The sequence below is a fragment of the Cucurbita pepo genome, chromosome LG19 (assembly GCF_002806865.2).
Source record: "Cucurbita pepo subsp. pepo cultivar mu-cu-16 chromosome LG19, ASM280686v2, whole genome shotgun sequence".
In the NCBI taxonomy this organism is placed as follows: Eukaryota; Viridiplantae; Streptophyta; class Magnoliopsida; order Cucurbitales; family Cucurbitaceae; genus Cucurbita; species Cucurbita pepo.
Window position 1 is genome coordinate 675,784 of NC_036656.1, and position 19,880 is coordinate 695,663.

General features: G+C 36.8%; 2 protein-coding genes across 5 annotated transcripts; both read right to left on the reverse strand.

Annotated features, from left to right (window-relative positions):
* Window positions 1-4,838: 4,838 nt before the first annotated feature.
* Window positions 4,839-7,455, reverse strand: LOC111781202 (serine/threonine-protein kinase AGC1-7-like). 3 transcript variants are annotated; one of them, XM_023661672.1, is made up of 3 exons: window positions 7,325-7,455; window positions 5,974-6,674; window positions 4,839-5,861 (listed from the first exon to the last, which is right to left on the reverse strand). In XM_023661672.1, the coding sequence occupies exons 2-3, from the start codon at window positions 6,672-6,674 to the stop codon at window positions 4,916-4,918; spliced, it is 1,647 nt and encodes a 548-aa protein (XP_023517440.1). In that variant the 5' UTR covers window positions 7,325-7,455; the 3' UTR covers window positions 4,839-4,915. The 3 variants fall into 3 exon arrangements, with proteins under 3 accessions (XP_023517440.1, XP_023517441.1, XP_023517438.1); XM_023661673.1 differs by having other exon boundaries at window positions 7,357-7,454; XM_023661670.1 differs by lacking the exon at window positions 7,325-7,455 and adding an exon at window positions 6,812-7,060.
* A 2,495-nt stretch (window positions 7,456-9,950) lies between these two features.
* LOC111782100 (ultraviolet-B receptor UVR8) lies at window positions 9,951-17,281 on the reverse strand. Of its 2 annotated transcripts, none has more exons than XM_023662895.1 (15): window positions 16,740-17,281; window positions 16,449-16,525; window positions 15,845-15,920; window positions 14,947-15,006; window positions 13,983-14,084; window positions 13,803-13,896; window positions 13,547-13,589; window positions 13,429-13,474; window positions 13,281-13,327; window positions 13,078-13,180; window positions 12,616-12,667; window positions 12,448-12,514; window positions 12,149-12,185; window positions 11,977-12,056; window positions 9,951-10,354 (listed from the first exon to the last, which is right to left on the reverse strand). In XM_023662895.1, the coding sequence occupies exons 1-15, from the start codon at window positions 16,984-16,986 to the stop codon at window positions 10,235-10,237; spliced, it is 1,251 nt and encodes a 416-aa protein (XP_023518663.1). In that variant the 5' UTR covers window positions 16,987-17,281; the 3' UTR covers window positions 9,951-10,234. The 2 variants fall into 2 exon arrangements, with proteins under 2 accessions (XP_023518663.1, XP_023518662.1); XM_023662894.1 differs by having other exon boundaries at window positions 12,616-12,670.
* Window positions 17,282-19,880: the final 2,599 nt, after the last annotated feature.

Genomic DNA, 19,880 nt, shown 5'->3' on the forward strand with positions numbered 1-19,880 from the left:
TTCATATACTAACACTAAGAATATTTTTAAACTTTTTCAAAAAGTTAAAAATTTTATAAAAAAACTTAAAGATATTTATTTTTTAGAAATATGGTGGTGTTTTTGAAACTGTTAAAAATTCTAAAATTAATCGGGGTATATAAAAAAGATTTGAAAGTTGGAGGGTATTTGTGTAATTTTGAAAAAGTTTTAACCGTGTTATTAAAACCTTGAAAAGTTCGGTGATAATTTAAAGAGTTTTTGAAACCGTTAAAAATTCTAAAATTAATCGGAGTATATAAAAAAGATTTGAAAGTTGGAGGGTATTTGTGTAATTTTGAAAAAGTTTTAACCGTGTTATTAAAACCTTTAAAAGTTTGGTGATAATTTAAAGAAAAAATGTAAAATTTAAAAATATTTTTATTAATTTAACCGGTAACTAAAATATAATTAGGGATAATGAAGAATTTTCTTTGTTTTCTCTCCCATTTTCATTAGATTTCTATTTTCGACCTGACTTTTTTAGTATAGACGTTTGAGTCTAAAAAAACGTTGAGAAATACAAGTGTTCTGTTCGTGTATGGTTCCTGTGTAACGCTCCCATTTTCATTAGATTTTTATTTTCAACCTGCCTTTTTGAGTATAGGTGTTTGAGTTCGAAAAAACGTTGAGAAAAACAAGTGTTCTGTTCGTATATGTTTCCTGTGTAACGCTCCCATTTTCATTAGATTTTTATTTTCAACCTGCCTTTTTGAGTATAGGTGTTTGAGTTCGAAAAAACGTTGAGAAAAACAAGTGTTCTGTTCGTATATGTTTCCTGTGTAACGCTCCCATTTTCATTAGATTTTTATTTTCAACCTGCCTTTTTGAGTATAGGTGTTTGAGTTCGAAAAAACGTTGAGAAAAACAAGTGTTCTGTTCGTATATGTTTCCTGTGTAACGCTCCCATTTTCATTAGATTTTTATTTTCAACCTGCCTTTTTGAGTATAGGTGTTTGAGTTCGAAAAAACGTTGAGAAAAACAAGTGTTCTGTTCGTATATGTTTCCTGTGTAACGCTCCCATTTTCATTAGATTTCTATTTTCAACTTGACTTTTTGAGTATAGACAGACGTTTGAGTCCAAAAAAACGTTGAGAAATACAAGTGTTCTGTTCGTGTATGTTTCCTGTGTAACGCTCTCATTTTCATTAGATTTCTATTTTCAACCTACCTTTTTGAGTATAGGTATTTAAGGCCGAAAAAACGTTGAGAAAAACAAGTGTTCTGTTCGTGTATGGATCGATGAAATTCATGTATAAAAAACATATCATGCATTTATTTAAGTCGAAACAAGCTTTGATCGTGTCAAACTGGTCGGTGTATAATAATATAGATAGAAGAGCAGTACTAATATCATTAACAATTTGAACTTTGATATAAGTGAGTTCCACTGAAGCATGAACTCTCTGATAAAACTGATGTGATGCTCCACTAAAAAATGAACTCTCGAACAGCTTGATGACCTAAAAACTTTTTTTACGATTCTAGTTTCTATTGAAAGGATAAACATTTGGATTTAGGAGCAAACATTAACGTGATGACGATGAGAGTCTTCAAAGACTTAAAATTAGGAAAGTTTAATTCGACCCAAATGAAGTTGGAATTAACAAACTAATCAAGCTCACAGAGAGAAAGATAGAGGATCGAGTCAAGATTGACAAGTTCATCTTCTAGACACATTTCACGAGGCTTTAACTCTTACAAATAGAGAAAAAACCTCTCAGACATGAAATCCTATCGTTGGGATGACTCTATGCTATTCAATGTTTGTTCGGACTAATTCATATGAACGTATCGAAATAGTCTATTTTCCTCAAGGATTTTTCATATTTCTAACACTTTTCACGGCGTAAATCCTACTTTGGGATGACTCTATGCTATTCAATGTTTGCTTGGACTAATTGATATAAACTTATCGAAATTGTCTATTTGTGTAACGACCCGAAATTTTCTACTTAATTTAAGGTCGCTACTATACACGTACCATAAACATTAAATGCGGAAGACTTCATTAAAATTCCATAAAACATAACCTTTATCTTAAAACACAGCCATGAACTTACGTGTTTCGAAAACATCTTTAAAACGATACAACAAAAGACTAAATAAAATGAATAAGAGTTTAAGTTAAAAACATCCTAGTCTAGCCTAAGTCTAAGAAAACAAATACCACTACCCTATGCATGTGCCATAATCTCGAGTTGCGATGCCGTCATCAGCCGTACAAGAATGCATTGCCTTAACCTGAAAAATGTAGTAGCACATGGCTTGAGTATTTAAAGAAATACTCAGTAAGTGACCTTACTATCGGCATGGTTATATTTGATGTTGACACGTGCCCTGTGGTTCTGCACGTGTCATATATATTGATATGTGTGAATTGTCTGTGGATCGATATGCTTCTTATATGTTATGTTATGTTATGTTATAATATGTGGATTGTATGATAATAATTATGGTACGATGTGCTCTAGGAGATGTTTGAGATAGGATACGAGAAGGATGCACAAAACGAAATGTAACGATAGGAGTAAGATACGTTCATGAAACGTTAAGGTTAGGTTACATACCGGAGTGCTATGGATAGGAGAGATTGATGAAAGAATACGGTTAGGTTATGGGTAGAAAGGGATAGGTTTGTGATAGATTGATAGAACGATGGCGTTAGGATACGTTCTGGTGATGATATGACTAAGGTACGTTACGTAATGATATGTCTGTGATAGGTATAAGAACGTTAAGGCTATGGTAAGTTAGAGAACGATATGACTATGAAGTGTATACGTTATGACTTGTTTATGATATGATACATTGTATGCTAGATTATTGTGCTTAAGTACGTAGTTATGTGAACGTGAATGTATGCTTTTAGTCTGATGTGATGTGTAATGCATGTAACGATGTGTGGTCCTTGAACGATTATGGCTTGTTTGTATGAATATTTGAATGTAACTGCATGAATTGTATGACATGAAATACGGTAAATTGCATGAAACATAACCCTGTTAGGAATATGTATGATATGTAAAGAAATGAGAATGAGAATGACATGTAAGCATGAAAACGTGATAGAGGGTTATGTTCATTAATGATAACTGTAGGACTAGTGGGACCTCATGCATATTGTGTGCTCATGCATTTGGGGGATACCCCTATCCCATCACGAGGGTACGGACGCGTACATCCAATGGCAGGACAACGATCGTTATGCTTTGCATAGCGCTGTCGTGACGGTTCTAGTTTTAACGGGTCCCGGTATAAGGGGCTCCCAGAGTATGCCCACCGGCTAGGGACAGTGGCCCAGCGGTGTGCGAACTAGCTGGTGAGCCCATACTCGTACGTATGGGCTACATGTAGAGTATATGGTACACGTCCACGATTACCTATTAGGATTACACCGCAGGAAAAATGAAACGAAACGAAACGAAACAAAAGATAGGTAATGGTATCAGAGCCAGTCACCGGACAATGTGCCAGCCTTCTCGTTGTTCCCCAAAGGGGGTAGACACGAGACGGTGTGCTAGTAAGGACACTGGGCCCCAAAGGAGGGTGGATTTGGGGGCGGTCCCACATCGATTGGATAAAGGAACGAGTGCCAGCGAGGACGCTGGGTCTTGAAGGGGGGTGAATTGTTATGTCCCACATTGGTTGGGGAGGAGAACAAGTCACCCTTTATAAGGGTAAGGAAACCTTCCCCTATCAGACGCGTTTTAAAGCCTTGAGGGGAAGCCCGAAAGGAAAAGCCCAAAGAAGACAATATCTGCTGGCAGTGGATCTGGGTCGTTACAAAGCATTTTTCAGGTTAATGCAAGGCATTCCTGTACGGCTGACGACGACATCGCAACTCGAGATCATGACACATGCATAGGGTTTCAGGTTAATGCAAGGCATTCCTGTACGGCTGACGACGACATCGCAACTCGAGATCATGGCACATGCATAGGGTTTCAGGTTAATGCAAGGCATTCCTGTACGGCTGACGACGACATCGCAACTCGAGACTAGGATGTTTTTAACTTAAACTCTTATTCATTTTATTTAGTCTTTTGTTGCTTCGTTTTAAAGATGTTTTCGAAACACATAAGTCCATTGCTGTGTTTTAAGATAAAGATTATGTTTTATGGAATTTTAATGAATTCTTCCGCAATTAATGTTTATGGTACGTGTACAGTAGCGACCTTAAATTAAGTAGAAAATTTCGAGTCGTTACAATTTGCCTCGAGAAATTTTCATATTTCTAACACTTTTTAGCGTTATACTACTTTATTGAAATCTTACAAATGAAGTTCCAAAGATAATCCAAGCTCATCGCTCGCAGATATTGTTCGCTCTGACCCGTTATGTATTGTCATCAATTTCACGATTTTAAAACGCGTATGACAAGAAAAAGTTTCCACGCCTTTATAAGAAATGTTTCGTTCCACCCTCCAATTGATGTGGGATCTCATAAAAACAATCTAAGACCCGTTGCTCGTGTGATTATTGGACAGGTAGATGCACAGTTTTACTTCTTTTGAAACGATGATTATTTTTTTCGGTACTTTTAATCTGTGAGATAGAAATTTGAATATATAATTTTAAATCGATTTAACATTAGAGTTGAGTTATGCTTAAATTAATTTGTTAATAATCAATATACAATCATAAAATAATATTTGTTCTGTATTTTAATATATAATTGATGTGAATAATTACACAAAAGAATGAATTAGAGGAAGCAAACACAGGGAAACCTCTCTCCATCTCTGAATAAAAATAAAAAGAAAAAAGAAAAATACGAATAAAAATAATAATAAAAAAAAAAGAAAAATATGTGACTATTTATGTTAAAATAATAATATTCATCTGAATAAAAAGATTATAAAATAAATGAATAAATTTTCACCTTTTTCCTGCCTAGAAGTATTCAAAATCCACATAATTGGGATCGCGACCAGTAGAAGGCGAAGAACTCTCCCCAGGTGACGCCGCCGCCGCCGCCGCTCCTGCCGCTGCTACTTCTACCGCTCCACCGCCACTGCCTCCACCGCTACCACCGCTCTTCTTACGGGCGAACTGTGAGAAGTCGACCGGCTCCGGCACGTGCGGCGGCATAGCGCTTCTCACTAACGCCCAGTTCACTCCATCGAAGAACGGATGCTGTTTAATCTCAGTAGCGCCTCTTCTGTACGCGATTCTCTTTTGCGGCTCCTTCACAAGAAGGCCTCTGATCAGATCCCTCGCCTGTAGACTCACCTGCGGCGTCTCCGGGAATCTAAGCGGCTGTCCGACAACATTAAACAGAGTAGCTCTATTTCCAGATCCTTTAAACGGCGTTGTTCCGTGAAGAAGCTCGTAGAGGAAGATTCCAAATGTCCACCAGTCGACGGCGCTGCCATGGCCTTCGCCTTGGATGATCTCCGGCGCTAAATACTCGTGCGTGCCGACGAACGACATCGATCTAACATTCGTCGGCTCCGCCATGAGTTCCGGCAATGCTCCGCCGACGAAGAGGCCGAAGTCGGATTTCGACTTGCGATTCTTCTTGGAAGGGAGGATGCGAGGGAGGAAGTTGGAAGGCTGCATACATCCATGGACGGCGAACTCGTCGTCGAGGATACCGCCGCTGCCGCTGCCGCCACCGTTGGTGCCGGCGTGTCCGGTGGTGGAGCTGCCATTGACATTGACGGAGGAGGATTTGACGAGAGTAGGGCTGACGGAGCAGCGGAGAGAGAGGTCGAAATCGGAGAGCATGATGTGACCTTCGTCTCGGATTAACAGGTTCTCTGGTTTCAAATCTCTGTAAACTATTCCTAACATGTGAAGATATTCGAGTGCTAATAGAACTTCTGATGCATAGAATCTGAAATTATGAATCAAGAACTTGTGATTAAGCAAAATCCAAGAGTTTTCAAATTAAGAATCGAAGAATCGGAAATGATGATATGAACATGAACATGAACATGAACATGAACCTGGCAGCTTCTTCTGTGAAATACTTGTTAGGTTGTTTCTGACGAAGAGAATGAAGATTTCCGCCGCTACAAAACTCCATAACCAAGCAATAGAACTTATCAGTTTCGAAATAGGAATACAGAGTCGGCAAAAATGGATGATCCAAAAGCCCTAAAATCTCCCTCTCCGTCTGTGCCCTAACAACCTTATTCCGACTCGCCAATGAAGCTTTGTCCATAACTTTCATGGCGAAAAACGTATCAGTTCCTCTCAATTCCACCAGATAAACACTTCCGATATCGCCATAACCAAGCCGCTTCAGAAGCCTGAAATGGCTCAGATTCAACTGGCCTCCTTTCGACACCATGTTCACAGCGTCCCATCGCACATCCCCGCCTGTGTGCGGTTTAATCACCATTCCTAGCGTCTCCATGCCATCGCTGCCGCTCTTCGTCGGAAAGAAAGTAGAGTTGTTGTTATTGTTGATGTTCTTCATGTTTGTTGCAGGTGCACCGCTCGGAATCGGCGCAATCGACCCCCCTGCCTGCCCGGAATGAAACTCGTGGTTCATCGTCGCCGTCTGATTCCCGGAATTTATGCCGTTTTTGGCGATTTGATCGATTCTTCTGAGAGAATCCGGAGGATTTTTCACGAAATTTGGTGCGTTTACGTTCATTCCTCCGTGACAATCGTTTTCCCCCTTTGATGAGTTGCTAAACATCTGAATTCAAGACGATGATCATCAATAATTTTCATAATCATGTAAAACACATCTAATTCAACAATCTCATGCATGATCGAGCCCTAATTCATTCCGATAAAACTCCGAATATTGATCGAATTTACATACGCATGTACCTCAGATCCGTCCGGTTTATTATCGGACTTAGACCACATTAATGGCTGCAGCAAATCGCGATCTCCGATCAGATTCCGACAAAGAATGAAATCCAACATGGTTTTTCATTTAATCAAACATATTCAATTCAAGAAATAGATGAAAAATCAGTTTCTTCCAAGTGGTTGGAGCCACGAACAAGAATTGTTAATGGCCAACACGTTTTTTTTTAATTCAAATCACCAAATTCAAAATTATATTTTTTTCCCCCTCAAGGTTCTATAAAACTAATTCTCAATTTAGGGTTTGAACTTTCAACGCCCGACACCACCCGACATGGGTTCCAACACAATCTACCATAAAACTAAACCAAATATGAAATGGGTTTGAATATCAATTTGATCCGTTGGTGATAATCAAGAGATTCAAATACAGGATGTCTTACTATGAAAAAATTTACCATTTATAAGTATTCTTCACAAAATGAAAGGTAATAACGTAGAAAGTGCACAAATGGGAGAACGAACACAAACCCGAGTGCACAAATGGGAGAACGAACACAAACCCAAGTCTCTTGATCGGAACACTAAACGAACGGAAAGACGTATTTTGTTTTTATGCAAACTCCATGGGTTTGAGGTTAAAATGTTGAAGAAATTGAGAAGAGATGAAGAAAAAGGGAAAATTGGAAAGGGAAGAGAGGAGAAAAGACAAAGAAATTGTTTGTTTTCTTTTTCCTTTTTCCTTATTAGTAACAAGAAATTGTGTGGTTTTCAAGAATAGCAAACAAATGTTGGTGGATGGTTTAGCATGCATTGCCAACTCTAGCCCTTTATTTTTGTTTTTGTTTCGTTTTTTTTGTTCAAATATTTCGAAAGAGCACGACCGCTCGCTCTCAAACTAAGTCCGAACCAAGAAAGTTCAAGAAATTATTTGAAAACACGCTACTAAAATATCATCTACCAAATGGAGAATAACTAAAACGACTAAATCGATCTACTTTTTCATAATTCTTAAAATACCCGATAGCTCACTGTCAATTTCCGTTAAAACTTTTGTAACACCCTGAATTTTAGAAAAATATGCTTATAATTATTAGAGAACAAGTTGAAATCGATAAAATTAAAAATTTTGGAGATTTATATTGAATAAATGGAATCAATGTTAGACACTAGACAATAGGCCAACGAGACGCTAGGCTCACAAGGGAGTGAATTATGAGATTCCAAGTTAGTTGGAGACGCCAGGCTCACAAGGGAGTGAATTATGAGATTCCAAGTTAGTTGGAGATGGAAACAAAAACATAAAACTTCTCCCTAGCATACGCGTTTTTTAATATAATATCACAAAATTAATCGATAATAGTGATTCACACTAAAAAAATACCCAATAATTAAATAAATGACAATAATGCATTTTAAATTAAAAAAAAAAAAAAATTGATCAAAGGTATGAGTGAAATATAAGATCGAATATATTTTTTTATTCCTTTGGAAAATAAATCCAACATTTTTTCTTTATTAATAGAAGAATTCTAATGATTTATTTATCCTTTTACAAATTTAAAATTCCAAATATACCCCTAATATAATATTAACAGAACATCATACAAAATTATAAATTTAAGAATCTTTAAAACATTTTTTAAATTTATGGATATATTAGAAACAAATTTAGAATTTTGTTTCAAAGTTTTAATAATACCTTTCAACTTAGTTTCAAAAATATCTTTTTTTGACTTTTAAAAATATTTACAACATATTATTCATATTATTGAATTTTAAAATTTTTTTATTAACGTCCTTAAACTTTTTAAAAAAACTTCAAAAATACTTATAAACTTTTTTGAAATCTCCAAAAAGATCAACTTTTTATAGAAAAAAATAAAAAATACTTTTACCGTTAGTAACATGTTTAAAAAATACTCATGAACTTTAAAGAGTAATATAAAAAAGTTTGGAGATAATTTATGAGATGTCAATAGACAATTGTAGTCCGTATATTAACGGCAAGAATTTTTGTGAACTCCTTTATAAATGTAAATGGAGTTAATGCTACTTTTTAAATTTTATGGATATTTTTTAAACATAGTACTAACAGAAAGTATCTTTTAACTTTCTTTTAAAAGGTCGAAGGTATTAATGAAATTTTTTAAAGTTTACCCGTGTTTTTGAAATACTGTTAACTAAACTTTGTAACAAATATTTTTTAGATAAATTATTAAGTGTATTTTTTTTTAATTAATTTAAACTTTACTTATTTTAGAACAAATTTTTTTAGGTGTCATTTTGAATTAGGAGTTATAGACTAAATAAGAAAAGGTGATCTTAATATAAAAGTAATATTAAAATGTTATTTTTTAATAAATAAAAATGTACTTCCAATTTAGTGATGGAAATCGACTCAATTGTATTCGAGTTTATTCAATTTAGTGATGAAGATCATATATGTATGTATAAAATTTATAGGCTAAATTTGTTTCGAGCTATTCGAGATCGAACCTTTTTAAACCCTTTTAAGTAAAAATACTACCAATCGAACCTTTTTAGACAAACCCTGAATTTCAAATCAACAAGTTGAAGTTCGTTAGCTCAGTTAGTGAGTTGAGTCAACCATTTGTTAGCTTAGTCAAAAAATGACGTGACAATTAACATTATTAAGATAGTTTAGGGAGAATGAGAGGTTTTGTATCAACACCAAGACCACTGATTACTTAGCTTACGACGTATTTCATCAAGGATGAATAATGACGAACTGAACAACAGTGACCTGGGTCAGTAATATCTGTTAAAGTTATCTTTTCATTAAGTTATGACAAATCTTGAAGAAAAAAAGTGTCAAGACAAAGCAAGTGGAAGATGGTAGTGGTTGTGGTGGTGATGGTGATGATTATTCTGTTTGTGGTTGTGTTGATCGGATTCTTTCTCGGGCTGCCACTTGAGCGACCGAGCAACGGAGCCAAAGCGGGCCATTGGTTTGGTAGCCATAGATTTCTCGAGCTTTGTCTAAGAGCTTCTCGAAAAGAGGGTGATATAGATAGGATATTGGAACTACAAAACGCTCTATAATAGAGTAATCGAAATATATGTCACAATAAGAAGAATAAAAATGAGTCTTCATATCAAACTCAGAAAATAAATAGAACATAATGCTTAAATGTCAAGTAAATGAGAGAATATGTGACGAACATTATGAACTTGAGCTGCAAAGAACAATGCCAAATTGAATGTTTGAATAAATGTCCTAAGATTTGGGTATCATTCTCCCATGTTTATGATTATTTCTCTGACACCCGAAGCATGACATATACAGAGTTTACAGTTTTATTTGCCTTAACAGGAAATGATGTATTTATACATGAACGAACATATTATAATTTCGACTCGAAAATTATGAACACAGCCTCTTTACTATTGTACTGGTGTGGTTAAAGTTTGAAACTCTCACATGTACTCGAGTATCGCACCAGTGTGGTTGAACCCACAGGAGACTTGTACTGCCTTCACATTCTCTCCGAGGTCGATCATTGTCGGTTTCACATAGTCAATGTCGCTTCCATGTCCCTATAATTAAACCAAATCCTTTATGGGTATAAACCATTCAAGATTGTCCTAAATGTTGTATCGGACCAAATATTGTAGGTGGCTGAAATCTTGAATTTAGAATTTGTGAGATCCAACATCGATTGAGAAGGAGAATGAAACATTCTTTATAAGGGTGTGGAAACCTCTCTCTAGCAGACACGTTTTAAAAACTTTGAGGGAAAATTCAAAAGGAAAAACCCAAAAAGGACAATATTTACTAGCAGTGAGCTTGGACTGTTACAAATGGTATCAGAGCTAGAGACCAAGCAATATGCCAGCGAGGAGGCTGAGCTCTGAAGGGGGGTGGACACAAGGCGGTGTGCCAGCAAAGACGCTGGGCCTTGAAGGGGGTGGATTGGGGTGTCCCACATCGATTGGACAAGGGAACGAGTGCCAACGAAGATGCTGGGCCCCGAAGGAGGGTAGATTGTGAAATCACATCAGTTGGGGAGGAGAATGAAACATTCTTTATAAGGGAGTGGATACTTCTCCCTAGCAGATGCATTTTAAAAACCTTGAGGGGAAACCCGAAAGGAAAAACCCAAAAAGGACAATATCGGCTAGCTGTAGGCTTGGGTGGTCACAGAATTTGATATAAAAAAGCAAATAGTTCCTTTTCTTAACGAGAAAAACACCCAAATAAAGAACAAAATGGAGAGCTACACAAATCTATTCTATACCAACTGAAAACTGAAGACAAAAATAGCTATCAAATGGACGTTTCCACAAGATTGAAACATATAACATGGGCTAGAGGTATAAGAACACAGTTAAAACTCGAAACCTTCAGTAAATAATTTCTTTGTACTTGAACTAATCAATGAGAGAAGTGATCGTTTGATCATATAAAGAATAAGTAGGTTCAGGGCAGAGATCCAATGCCACTGAACCATGTGCCTGTCATTAGTGTTGGATGATGGAAGTCCCACATCGGCTAATTTAGGGAATGATCATGGGTTTATAAGTGTGAGGAATACTAACTCCATTGGTATGAGGCCTTTTGGGGAAGCCCAAAGCAAAGCCATGAGAGCTTATGCTCAAAGTGGACAATATCGTACCATTGTGGAGAGTCGTGTTCGTCTAACATGGTATCAGGGCCATGCCCTAAACTTAGTCGTGCCAATAGATTGGTACAAATATCGAACAAAGAACTCAAAAAGAAAAGGAGCCAAGCCCCTCCTCGAAGGCAGTCAAAAAATGACTACGACTCCAAAGGAGTCAAGCCTCGATTAAGGGGAGGCGCACTTTGTTCGAGGGGAGGTGTTGGATGATGGAAGTCCCACATCGGCTAATTTAGAGAATGATCATGGGTTTATAAGTGAGGAATACTAACTCCATTGGTATGAGGCCTTTTGGGGAAGCTCAAAGCAAAGCCATGAGAGCTTATGCTCAAAGTGGACAATATCATACCATTGTAGAGAGTCGTGTTCGTCTAACAATTAGTATTTTCAAATGAAACCATCTCCAACGGCAGTAGATTGTCTAACAAAACCGTAGATTTCAAGCATACACATTAAATGTCGACCAACTCTAAACAAATCCAGCAGTAAATCCAATTGAGCAGCATAGATAACAAGAAAATAAATGCAAGAGAAGCATACCAGCTGACCCCCAGACGAATGGCCATCCACCGAAAACGTTCCGTGGGAACCTCCCCAGCCCCACGTGAAAATGGCACCACCTGATTCAACAACAAACTTAACAAATTTTACCTTTAATATTGCAAGGAAAATACAAAATAGTTTTCTTTGGTGACCGCTGAAATATTATTACCTGAGATTGCTGCTGTATGTTTCCATCCACAAGATACCTGTGAAATGTGATTGTTAAATATATTGAACAGGATGAATATAAAAAATATCAAACACGTCAGAATTATCATTCATTTTCTTTTGGCATTTTGTCCTTACCACACATATGATTTATTTTGCCCTTTTCAGACAATAAAAAATATAGGTAGAAAGAAATTACGAGGTGGTTTTCAAACTAGATAAAATTAAAGTTGTCTCCACAAGGAAAACAAATGATAAAATCATTCAAGTAATTCTGATGGAAGACCATAAAACTCCAACCTTGCTTACGGGAGATTTTGAAAAGGGACCTTCGACTTTTTCGGGGAGATGAAAGACACTCGTGGACCTGAATATAACCAGATATCACGAACACAATATTTTAGTCGGCGAGCCATCAAAATTAGAAAAGAGGTCCAAACTACAGAATATTATTGCAGCGAGGCATACCCATTCCCGAGACAGCCATTCTCATTCGAACCCCAACTGTACAGGTCCCCACCTTCTACAACAAGAAACAAAAAGGTCAAAGATGAGGCCATGTTCAGAATCTCAAGTACTACATGTCTTGACTTAGAAATCATATAGTCATCCATCATTAGAACCGAGGATGAGCACCCCATTGTGAAAATTAGAACGTTCTGTATGCACACGGCTGTCACATAACATGTACATACTAAGAACACTGGCTACTTTGCTTTATTGTTGTCATAATGAAACCATAGAAAAATACAGCAAAGATATCAGACAAACTATACTAACTCATTTATGACGACCTTTATATATAATTGCTTACTGGCTAAGAACAATTTTAATATATAATTTGCTCAGATAAAAGAAAAAAATCTGAAGTTACACATCAATGGCAGGAATGATTACAACTCTCGAAATAATAAAAAAGGATAAAGTTACTTGTTAGGACACACGTGTGATAACCACCACAGGAAACTTCTTCGCAGTTCAAAAGCGTGCTGATCATTGATGGTGTTGTTTCCTTGTTCGCCTCACCAAAGCTCTGTATCATACCATTAATAATTTAAATGCAAGAACATCAAGCAAAATGTAGCTTTACTAGACAAACATAAAATCAATTTCAACATTGAATTGGAACTTGCCACTCTGTTTGTTGCTCTCTCACCAAATATGAAAACAGCTCCATTCTCTGCTAAATTTGTTCAACATTAGCAAAACAACAATGTGCCAAAAGAAGCAACAATGAAACAGACATTTGCCATAAAAAAAATTAGAAAAAAAAAAAACAACCATCTACACACGCTGAGTGCAGCATCCCTGCAGCAATCCGTTCAACCTGAAAAAAAAAAGTTTTAAAAAAATTGGCAACCTAAAGGTGATGAATGAAAGCTCACTATGGAAAGATTACCTTAATCCCCTCAAGTTCTTTAATTAGCCTGGGCGTATATTCGCTACAAAAAAATATACATGTCATAAGAACACAAGAAACAAAGAATGGTATGATGCATCATGAATCTAGATGAGAAAATTCAAAGTCGATAAGTTTATACACCTATATGCTCAAAAAATGTTTGGTCAAATGTCAATTTATTCTTCTTTTATTTTTCTGTAGGGGAAATGAGAAAGGAAGAAGGGATCACAGATCAGTATGAATCTAACAGTACCTGGTGCTTTTTAAAAACCCCAATAATGATGACTCGTGGCCATGACCCAATCTTCCCGATCGTCCATCTCCCCAACTTAAGACTTCACCTCCATCTGGTGAAAAATATAATATCACAAATTCCTGAAACGCCATGAAAACGGTAAAACTACTAAACTGAAATGTGGTAGGATATTTATACCAGTAACAGCCATCGAGTGGTCTGAACCTAAAGCAGCCCTCCTAATCACAATCCCATCTAAGCTATTTACTTTAGTAGGTAGGCATACGGATTTTGCTGACCCTGTATAACAGTACAACCGAGTTTGAGAGGGAGAAAATTAGTATTTTATCTATTCCTGTCATGAAAGACTAACTAAAAATTAGCAAAGAAAATTACTAGCGCAGCGTTGTAGCATAACCATAGAGACATAAAGATAGACAACTAATAATCGTAATTATAATGACCAAAAAAAATGGAAAACAACCCTTTCGAAAGTACTATAGTTAAGCAATCGGCATTTTAATCTAAAGTCAAAAGATAAATAATACATATTACACCTGCATCAGTCATTTCCTGTATGAAATATTCATCGACTAAAATACCTTTCCTTATGACATATAATTGGATTTTGAGCTATAAGATGACCTTCTCCAAGTCAATATGCTTTGTTTTAGAAGTTACTAGTAACTAGGTTCCTTGAGTCCCTCTAAAATATCTCCTAGTCAACATGCTTTGTTTTCGGAGTTACCAACACATAACGACAATAAAGCTTCGCAATAGGGGTCTATCACTATCTTCTCTTTCAAACAAGGAAAGAAGTACAAGGTCCACCTCAAGGGGGACAACCACAACAAATAAATAGAATTGCAAAACAATGATAACATAATTATCGACTGGTTATAGATTGACAACTAATATTCATGATTATCTACTAAAAACAAATAACATTATGACTTACAAAGGGAACAACCACGTTGTACCGAATAAATTCACAACCCCACCCTAACCCATTAACGAAAAAGAAAAACTAAGAAGATTAGGCTATTTCATTCTTTCATTTTCCATTGTCTAACAACCTGTCCTACAGAAACATTAATTTGCATATGAATTCATCCCCCACATATACAGTGTAAGAAAAATATTTTCAGAAACTAGTGCTTACTCTTTCCAAGACCAAGCTGCCCACTTGAATTCATCCCCCACATATACAGTTCTCCATCAGCTATAAAGAAGTAAAATATAAAGTCAACAAATGAAGCTAGAGTAGAAGAGTTATTGTATAATTCCTTTTTGAGTAATACATCAGAAAGTTAATTAATAGTATTCGAAATTTCCAGAAGCAGTTAAATTATATGAAGAATGAGTTGCTCGCATAAGATTATTGCCCAGAGAGATGCCAGTCGATTTTTAGTGCATGTTGTATAATAATACTTTACCTAGATGCTTTTATCCGAAGGATATCAAAGAACGTTTTGAAGAACTTAATGTAACAGTAATTCTTTAAATTTGGTATGACATTTGAACTTCCAAAGAAATATACAAAAGACAACAATTTAAAATATATATCATAGGAATACAAAAATATCGCTTCGGTTTAGATAAATGGTGGAAAAATTATAATTACAAAAGTTCTTATTGAAAAAAGACCAGGGAGACAAAACCCACGATGTCCAAAATATTTCCCGAACATCTATCTATCAACCTCTTCCAAAATTCTTCTGATCCTATAGAGTTGACTTTCCTCAAAATAGCCCTAGAAGAATCGAGCCATAAGATCCAACTATGCTATTGGAACGGATGCAATATGAACCTTATGAAATGTGCAATCACATCTAATAACCAATTGAGATCATATTAGGACCAAAACTTAATTCATTTTTGTCCTATCTTTTGTGCCCTATCCAACAAAGAGCTAACTAGGACAACTCTTCCCATTCAATAAAGTTAATTCATTTGTGTCCTATCTTCAACAAGTTGTTAACCATTACAAATTACTTCTGAATTAAGTTTAATAGTTCAAGGCTAGTCTTCGCTCGAATCAAGTGGAATGTAGAGCAAACCTGTAACAACACAAGAGTGATTATAACCAGCTGCGATATGAACAGCTTCTTTCTGAATTCTAACTTCAACAGGCTCCTGCACCGAGACGCCATGCTGATAAGTGATAATTAACGTGTCTTTACAAAAAGAAAAATTTTAAAAATACAAGAAAAACCCAGAAACATAAGACCACATTAAGAAAGATGGAAAGATATGTTAAAATATCATCATTAACCCAATAATTGTATGAACTCATTGTCTATCTATTTTACGAAAATGATTTAGGTATTTTAGAAATAAAGATACTCCTTATTTTAGGAAAAGAATTAAGGTGCTTTAGGAATAAATAGTTAGATATTTTAGGAATAAAGTGTTGAGCCTCTACTATAAATACCCCTCCAACCTACCAAGGTTTTCATCCCAAGCAATTAAGAGCACAGAGTGTCTTGTAATCTCTTCTCGATTGGTGTTAATAAAGAGGGCGAGTGTTTTTCACAAAGAGTTGTGTTCAACAAGATAAAGCTAAAACAAAAACTTAAGGATCAACCATTACTTCAGGCGCAGAATATCGATACTAAAAACTATCACACATAGATAATGGTGATCGAGTGGGAGAAAACATACTGTACAGTAGCCTTGTTCCTCGAGGATTCCCAGCTGCCCAAAATTATTAAGACCAGTAGCATAAACACGTCCAGATTCTGCCAAAGTAGGGGGATAATTTGTGAGCTTTTACTCGAACACAGCTGACATCTTCACAATTTTCACCAACAAAACATAGGAGATTGCTCTCAACATCTGCGGGACTCGAAACGTAACACAATGTCCCTCAAATAGATACAGATACAAAACACTACAAATCCCATAAACAATCTCATATAAGCCGCAAAATTCGAAAGAAGAGAAGTTTAAGACCTGTTAAGAACAGAGTGTGAGCACCACCACATGCAATATCCTTGAGCATTTCGCGATCAAAGGAAGAACACGCAACAGGCCTCCACTGAGAATCCAAATTTCCAAGCCCCAGCCTCCCGAAATCTCCATTTCCCCAAACCGCTGCAAATCTCTTCCCAGAATTGCTCGACAACAATCGGCTTCTTCTCCTCCTAGTTTCCGAATTGAAACCGATTATCAGCTCCGCTAAACGCCTTCTGACAAGCATAGCTTTGCTTCTATCGAATTCTGTGAGCAATTTACTCCGAATTCAAAGATCAAACGAACTGCCAGGCAATGACATGAACTTTTATCGATTTTGGTTGCGGATTTGGAGAATTATAGATTGAGACTCGAAGAAATAGTGGGATTTAAGAAATGGGTTTCGATCGGTGGCTACGAATTGTGCTACGTCTTCCCCGCTAGAAGCAGAAGCTAGAGTTCGATAGAGATTAGCTGAAGAACCCAGGGAAGTTGCATACATTGCGTTAATGCCCGAAGGATCAAGAAACCGCGACGTCTGGATTTTATTTATTTTTCTTACTAAACTAATAATAATAAAAAAAAAATGAAACAAATAAAAAAAACTTACATTTTATCTTAAAAAAATATATATTAAAAAAAATTACCATAACACTCTTAAACTAAAAATAATAATAAATGTTTTGATTACTTACGATGTTTATGGTTTCTTTTTATATTTTTTGATTTTAAATGTTTCACCTTACTTATTTCAACCTTGATTGTGATATTTAATTTTGATCGTGATATTTTTGTTTGATGATAGTTTGTATTTTGATTATTTGTGAATTTTTTATTTTTTTATAAATTTTGATTGTTTGATGTTTCTGTTCGGTACAATTATGTTTTGTGATGCCCCACGTTGGTTGGGGAGGAGAACAAATCACCCTCTATAAGGGTGTGGAAACCTTCCCCTAGCAGACGCAGCCTTGAGGGGAAGCCCGAAAGGAAAAACCCAAAGAGGACAATATCTGCTAGCGGTGGATTTGGGTCGTTACATGTTTAATATTAAGTTTTATTAATTCAATTGTTTGCTAATTTAAATATATATTTTTTTTTAATTTGATAAGTTTATTGTCGTTTATTTTAATATTTATACATTAATTCTAAATATTTGATGGAGTTATTCTTTTTTTTTTTTGTTTGTTTTTCAAATTTATTATAGTTTAATTTGATATTTGTATTTTTATTTAAATTTTTGTGGTTTGAATTTTGATTGCTTGTGATGATTCTCTTAGAACTCGAAATTTTGGATCATTTAGGTCCCTAATCCAATCAACTCGAAATTTTGGATTAGTCCAAAAAAAATTCGAGTAAACTTGTAGAGTGACATTTTTTAGTATGACTCGACTCGAAAATAGAATTACAACTCAGTCTTACTTTTAAAAATATTTGACTTATAGTCCATATAGGTGATGCATTGTGACTCGTGATCTCTCTCATTTATAGTCTAACTGAACCTAACTCGAAAATAAAATGTTGGGTTGTGAACTCCACTCGAATTATTTATATCAACGACCAACTTCTCAGTTCAATCGAACTAGAATGAATGGAAAAGAGGGGCATTTTGGGAAAGAGGGAGCGATGAAAAGGAAGGAATATAATGGAGGAGATGGACTTATGGGAATTAGGAAAGACGGCGACAAAGAAGGAGAGAGCAGTGCGGTCCATCTGGGAAATTGGACGGCTACGATTTCTGCACCCCATCGTACGATGCAGGGTTTGTTAGATAAAATCTTTGTTTTTTCCTTATTTAGATTCACACGTTTACATTTAATTTTCGTTTGACCATTTGACAAACACGTCGAATGGATTAGCTAATTCTTAGACGTCATTTTTCTAGGAAGTGGCACAGATTCAGTTGGCCACTCTCCCCCCATTTTTAGGATAGGTTGTATTTAAATAGGAAATCTGTTTACAAGATTTAAAGATTTCACAACCTGATTTCAAGCGCAGTCAAAATTTCACTCTCTCTCTCTTTGTTATTTTTACGCATTTTATTTTTTCTTCTGTCGAAGATTTCCTTTCACCAGAAGAAGGGATTTCCCTCGCTGATTATCCAAATCCAACAAGTGGTATTAGAGCCAAGTTGAAGCCATCGGTGTATATCATTGCGGAGGAGCCATCCTATCAACAATCAAGTTGAATAGCTCAAGTGGTTAGAGTGTCGACCTAACAACACACAGGTCTCAGGTTCGAGTAGAAGAAAATGCAAAGTGTGAAAATAAGCACATCGTGGGGTCCATCCCGAGTAGGCTCGCTCACTCCTCTATGCTGCTGCCAAGTGCTGGCATCTCCATCACCACCACGAAGAGGCCGATGCCGTGATGACGGGCGTCGAGGTGTTGTTGAGCGAGTGATCAGGGAGACAACGTCTCTCCACCAAGCGCACCGTGCAATCGACCTGGGAAGGAATTAAATCCCGTCGGGTTCGGTGTACAACGAATGCGGGAATCCAACATTGTGCAGTTGTGCGAAAGGAGCTCTCGGAGATCTGCTTTAAGGACGGTGAAATCGTCGATGATTTTTCAATGCGAATCACGGGGCTCGCCAACAACATCACCACACTCGGTGGCCAGCATCAGCGAGACAGAAATCGTGAAGAAGATGCTGCAGGTCGTCCCCGATCACCTTGAGCAAGTCTCGATTTCAATCGAGAAATTCCTTGACGTGAATGACCTAACGGTGGAAGAGGTGACCGGAAGACTGCGTAACGTCGAGCAGCGGGAGAAAAAATACCATTTCCACTGAGGAGGAATGGCTTGCACGCCTAAAGCCGTGGAAATCTCGCCGGCCCATCCATGGGAAAGAGGCGGATCAAATACCATTTCCACTGAGGAGGGGCCCATCCATGGGAAAGAGGCGGATCAAATACCATTTCCACTGAGGAGGAATGGCTTGCACGCCTAAAGCCGTGGAAATCTCGCCGGCCCATCCATGGGAAAGAGGCGGATCAAAAGAAGGAGGAGTCGACTGTGGGAAGAGAGGTCACCTGAGCAAGAATTGCTGTAGCAAGCTCAGGAACAAAGAGACGGCCGAAAAGGCCCGTGGAAATCTCGCCGGCCCATCCATGGGAAAGAGGCGGATCAAAAGAAGGAGGAG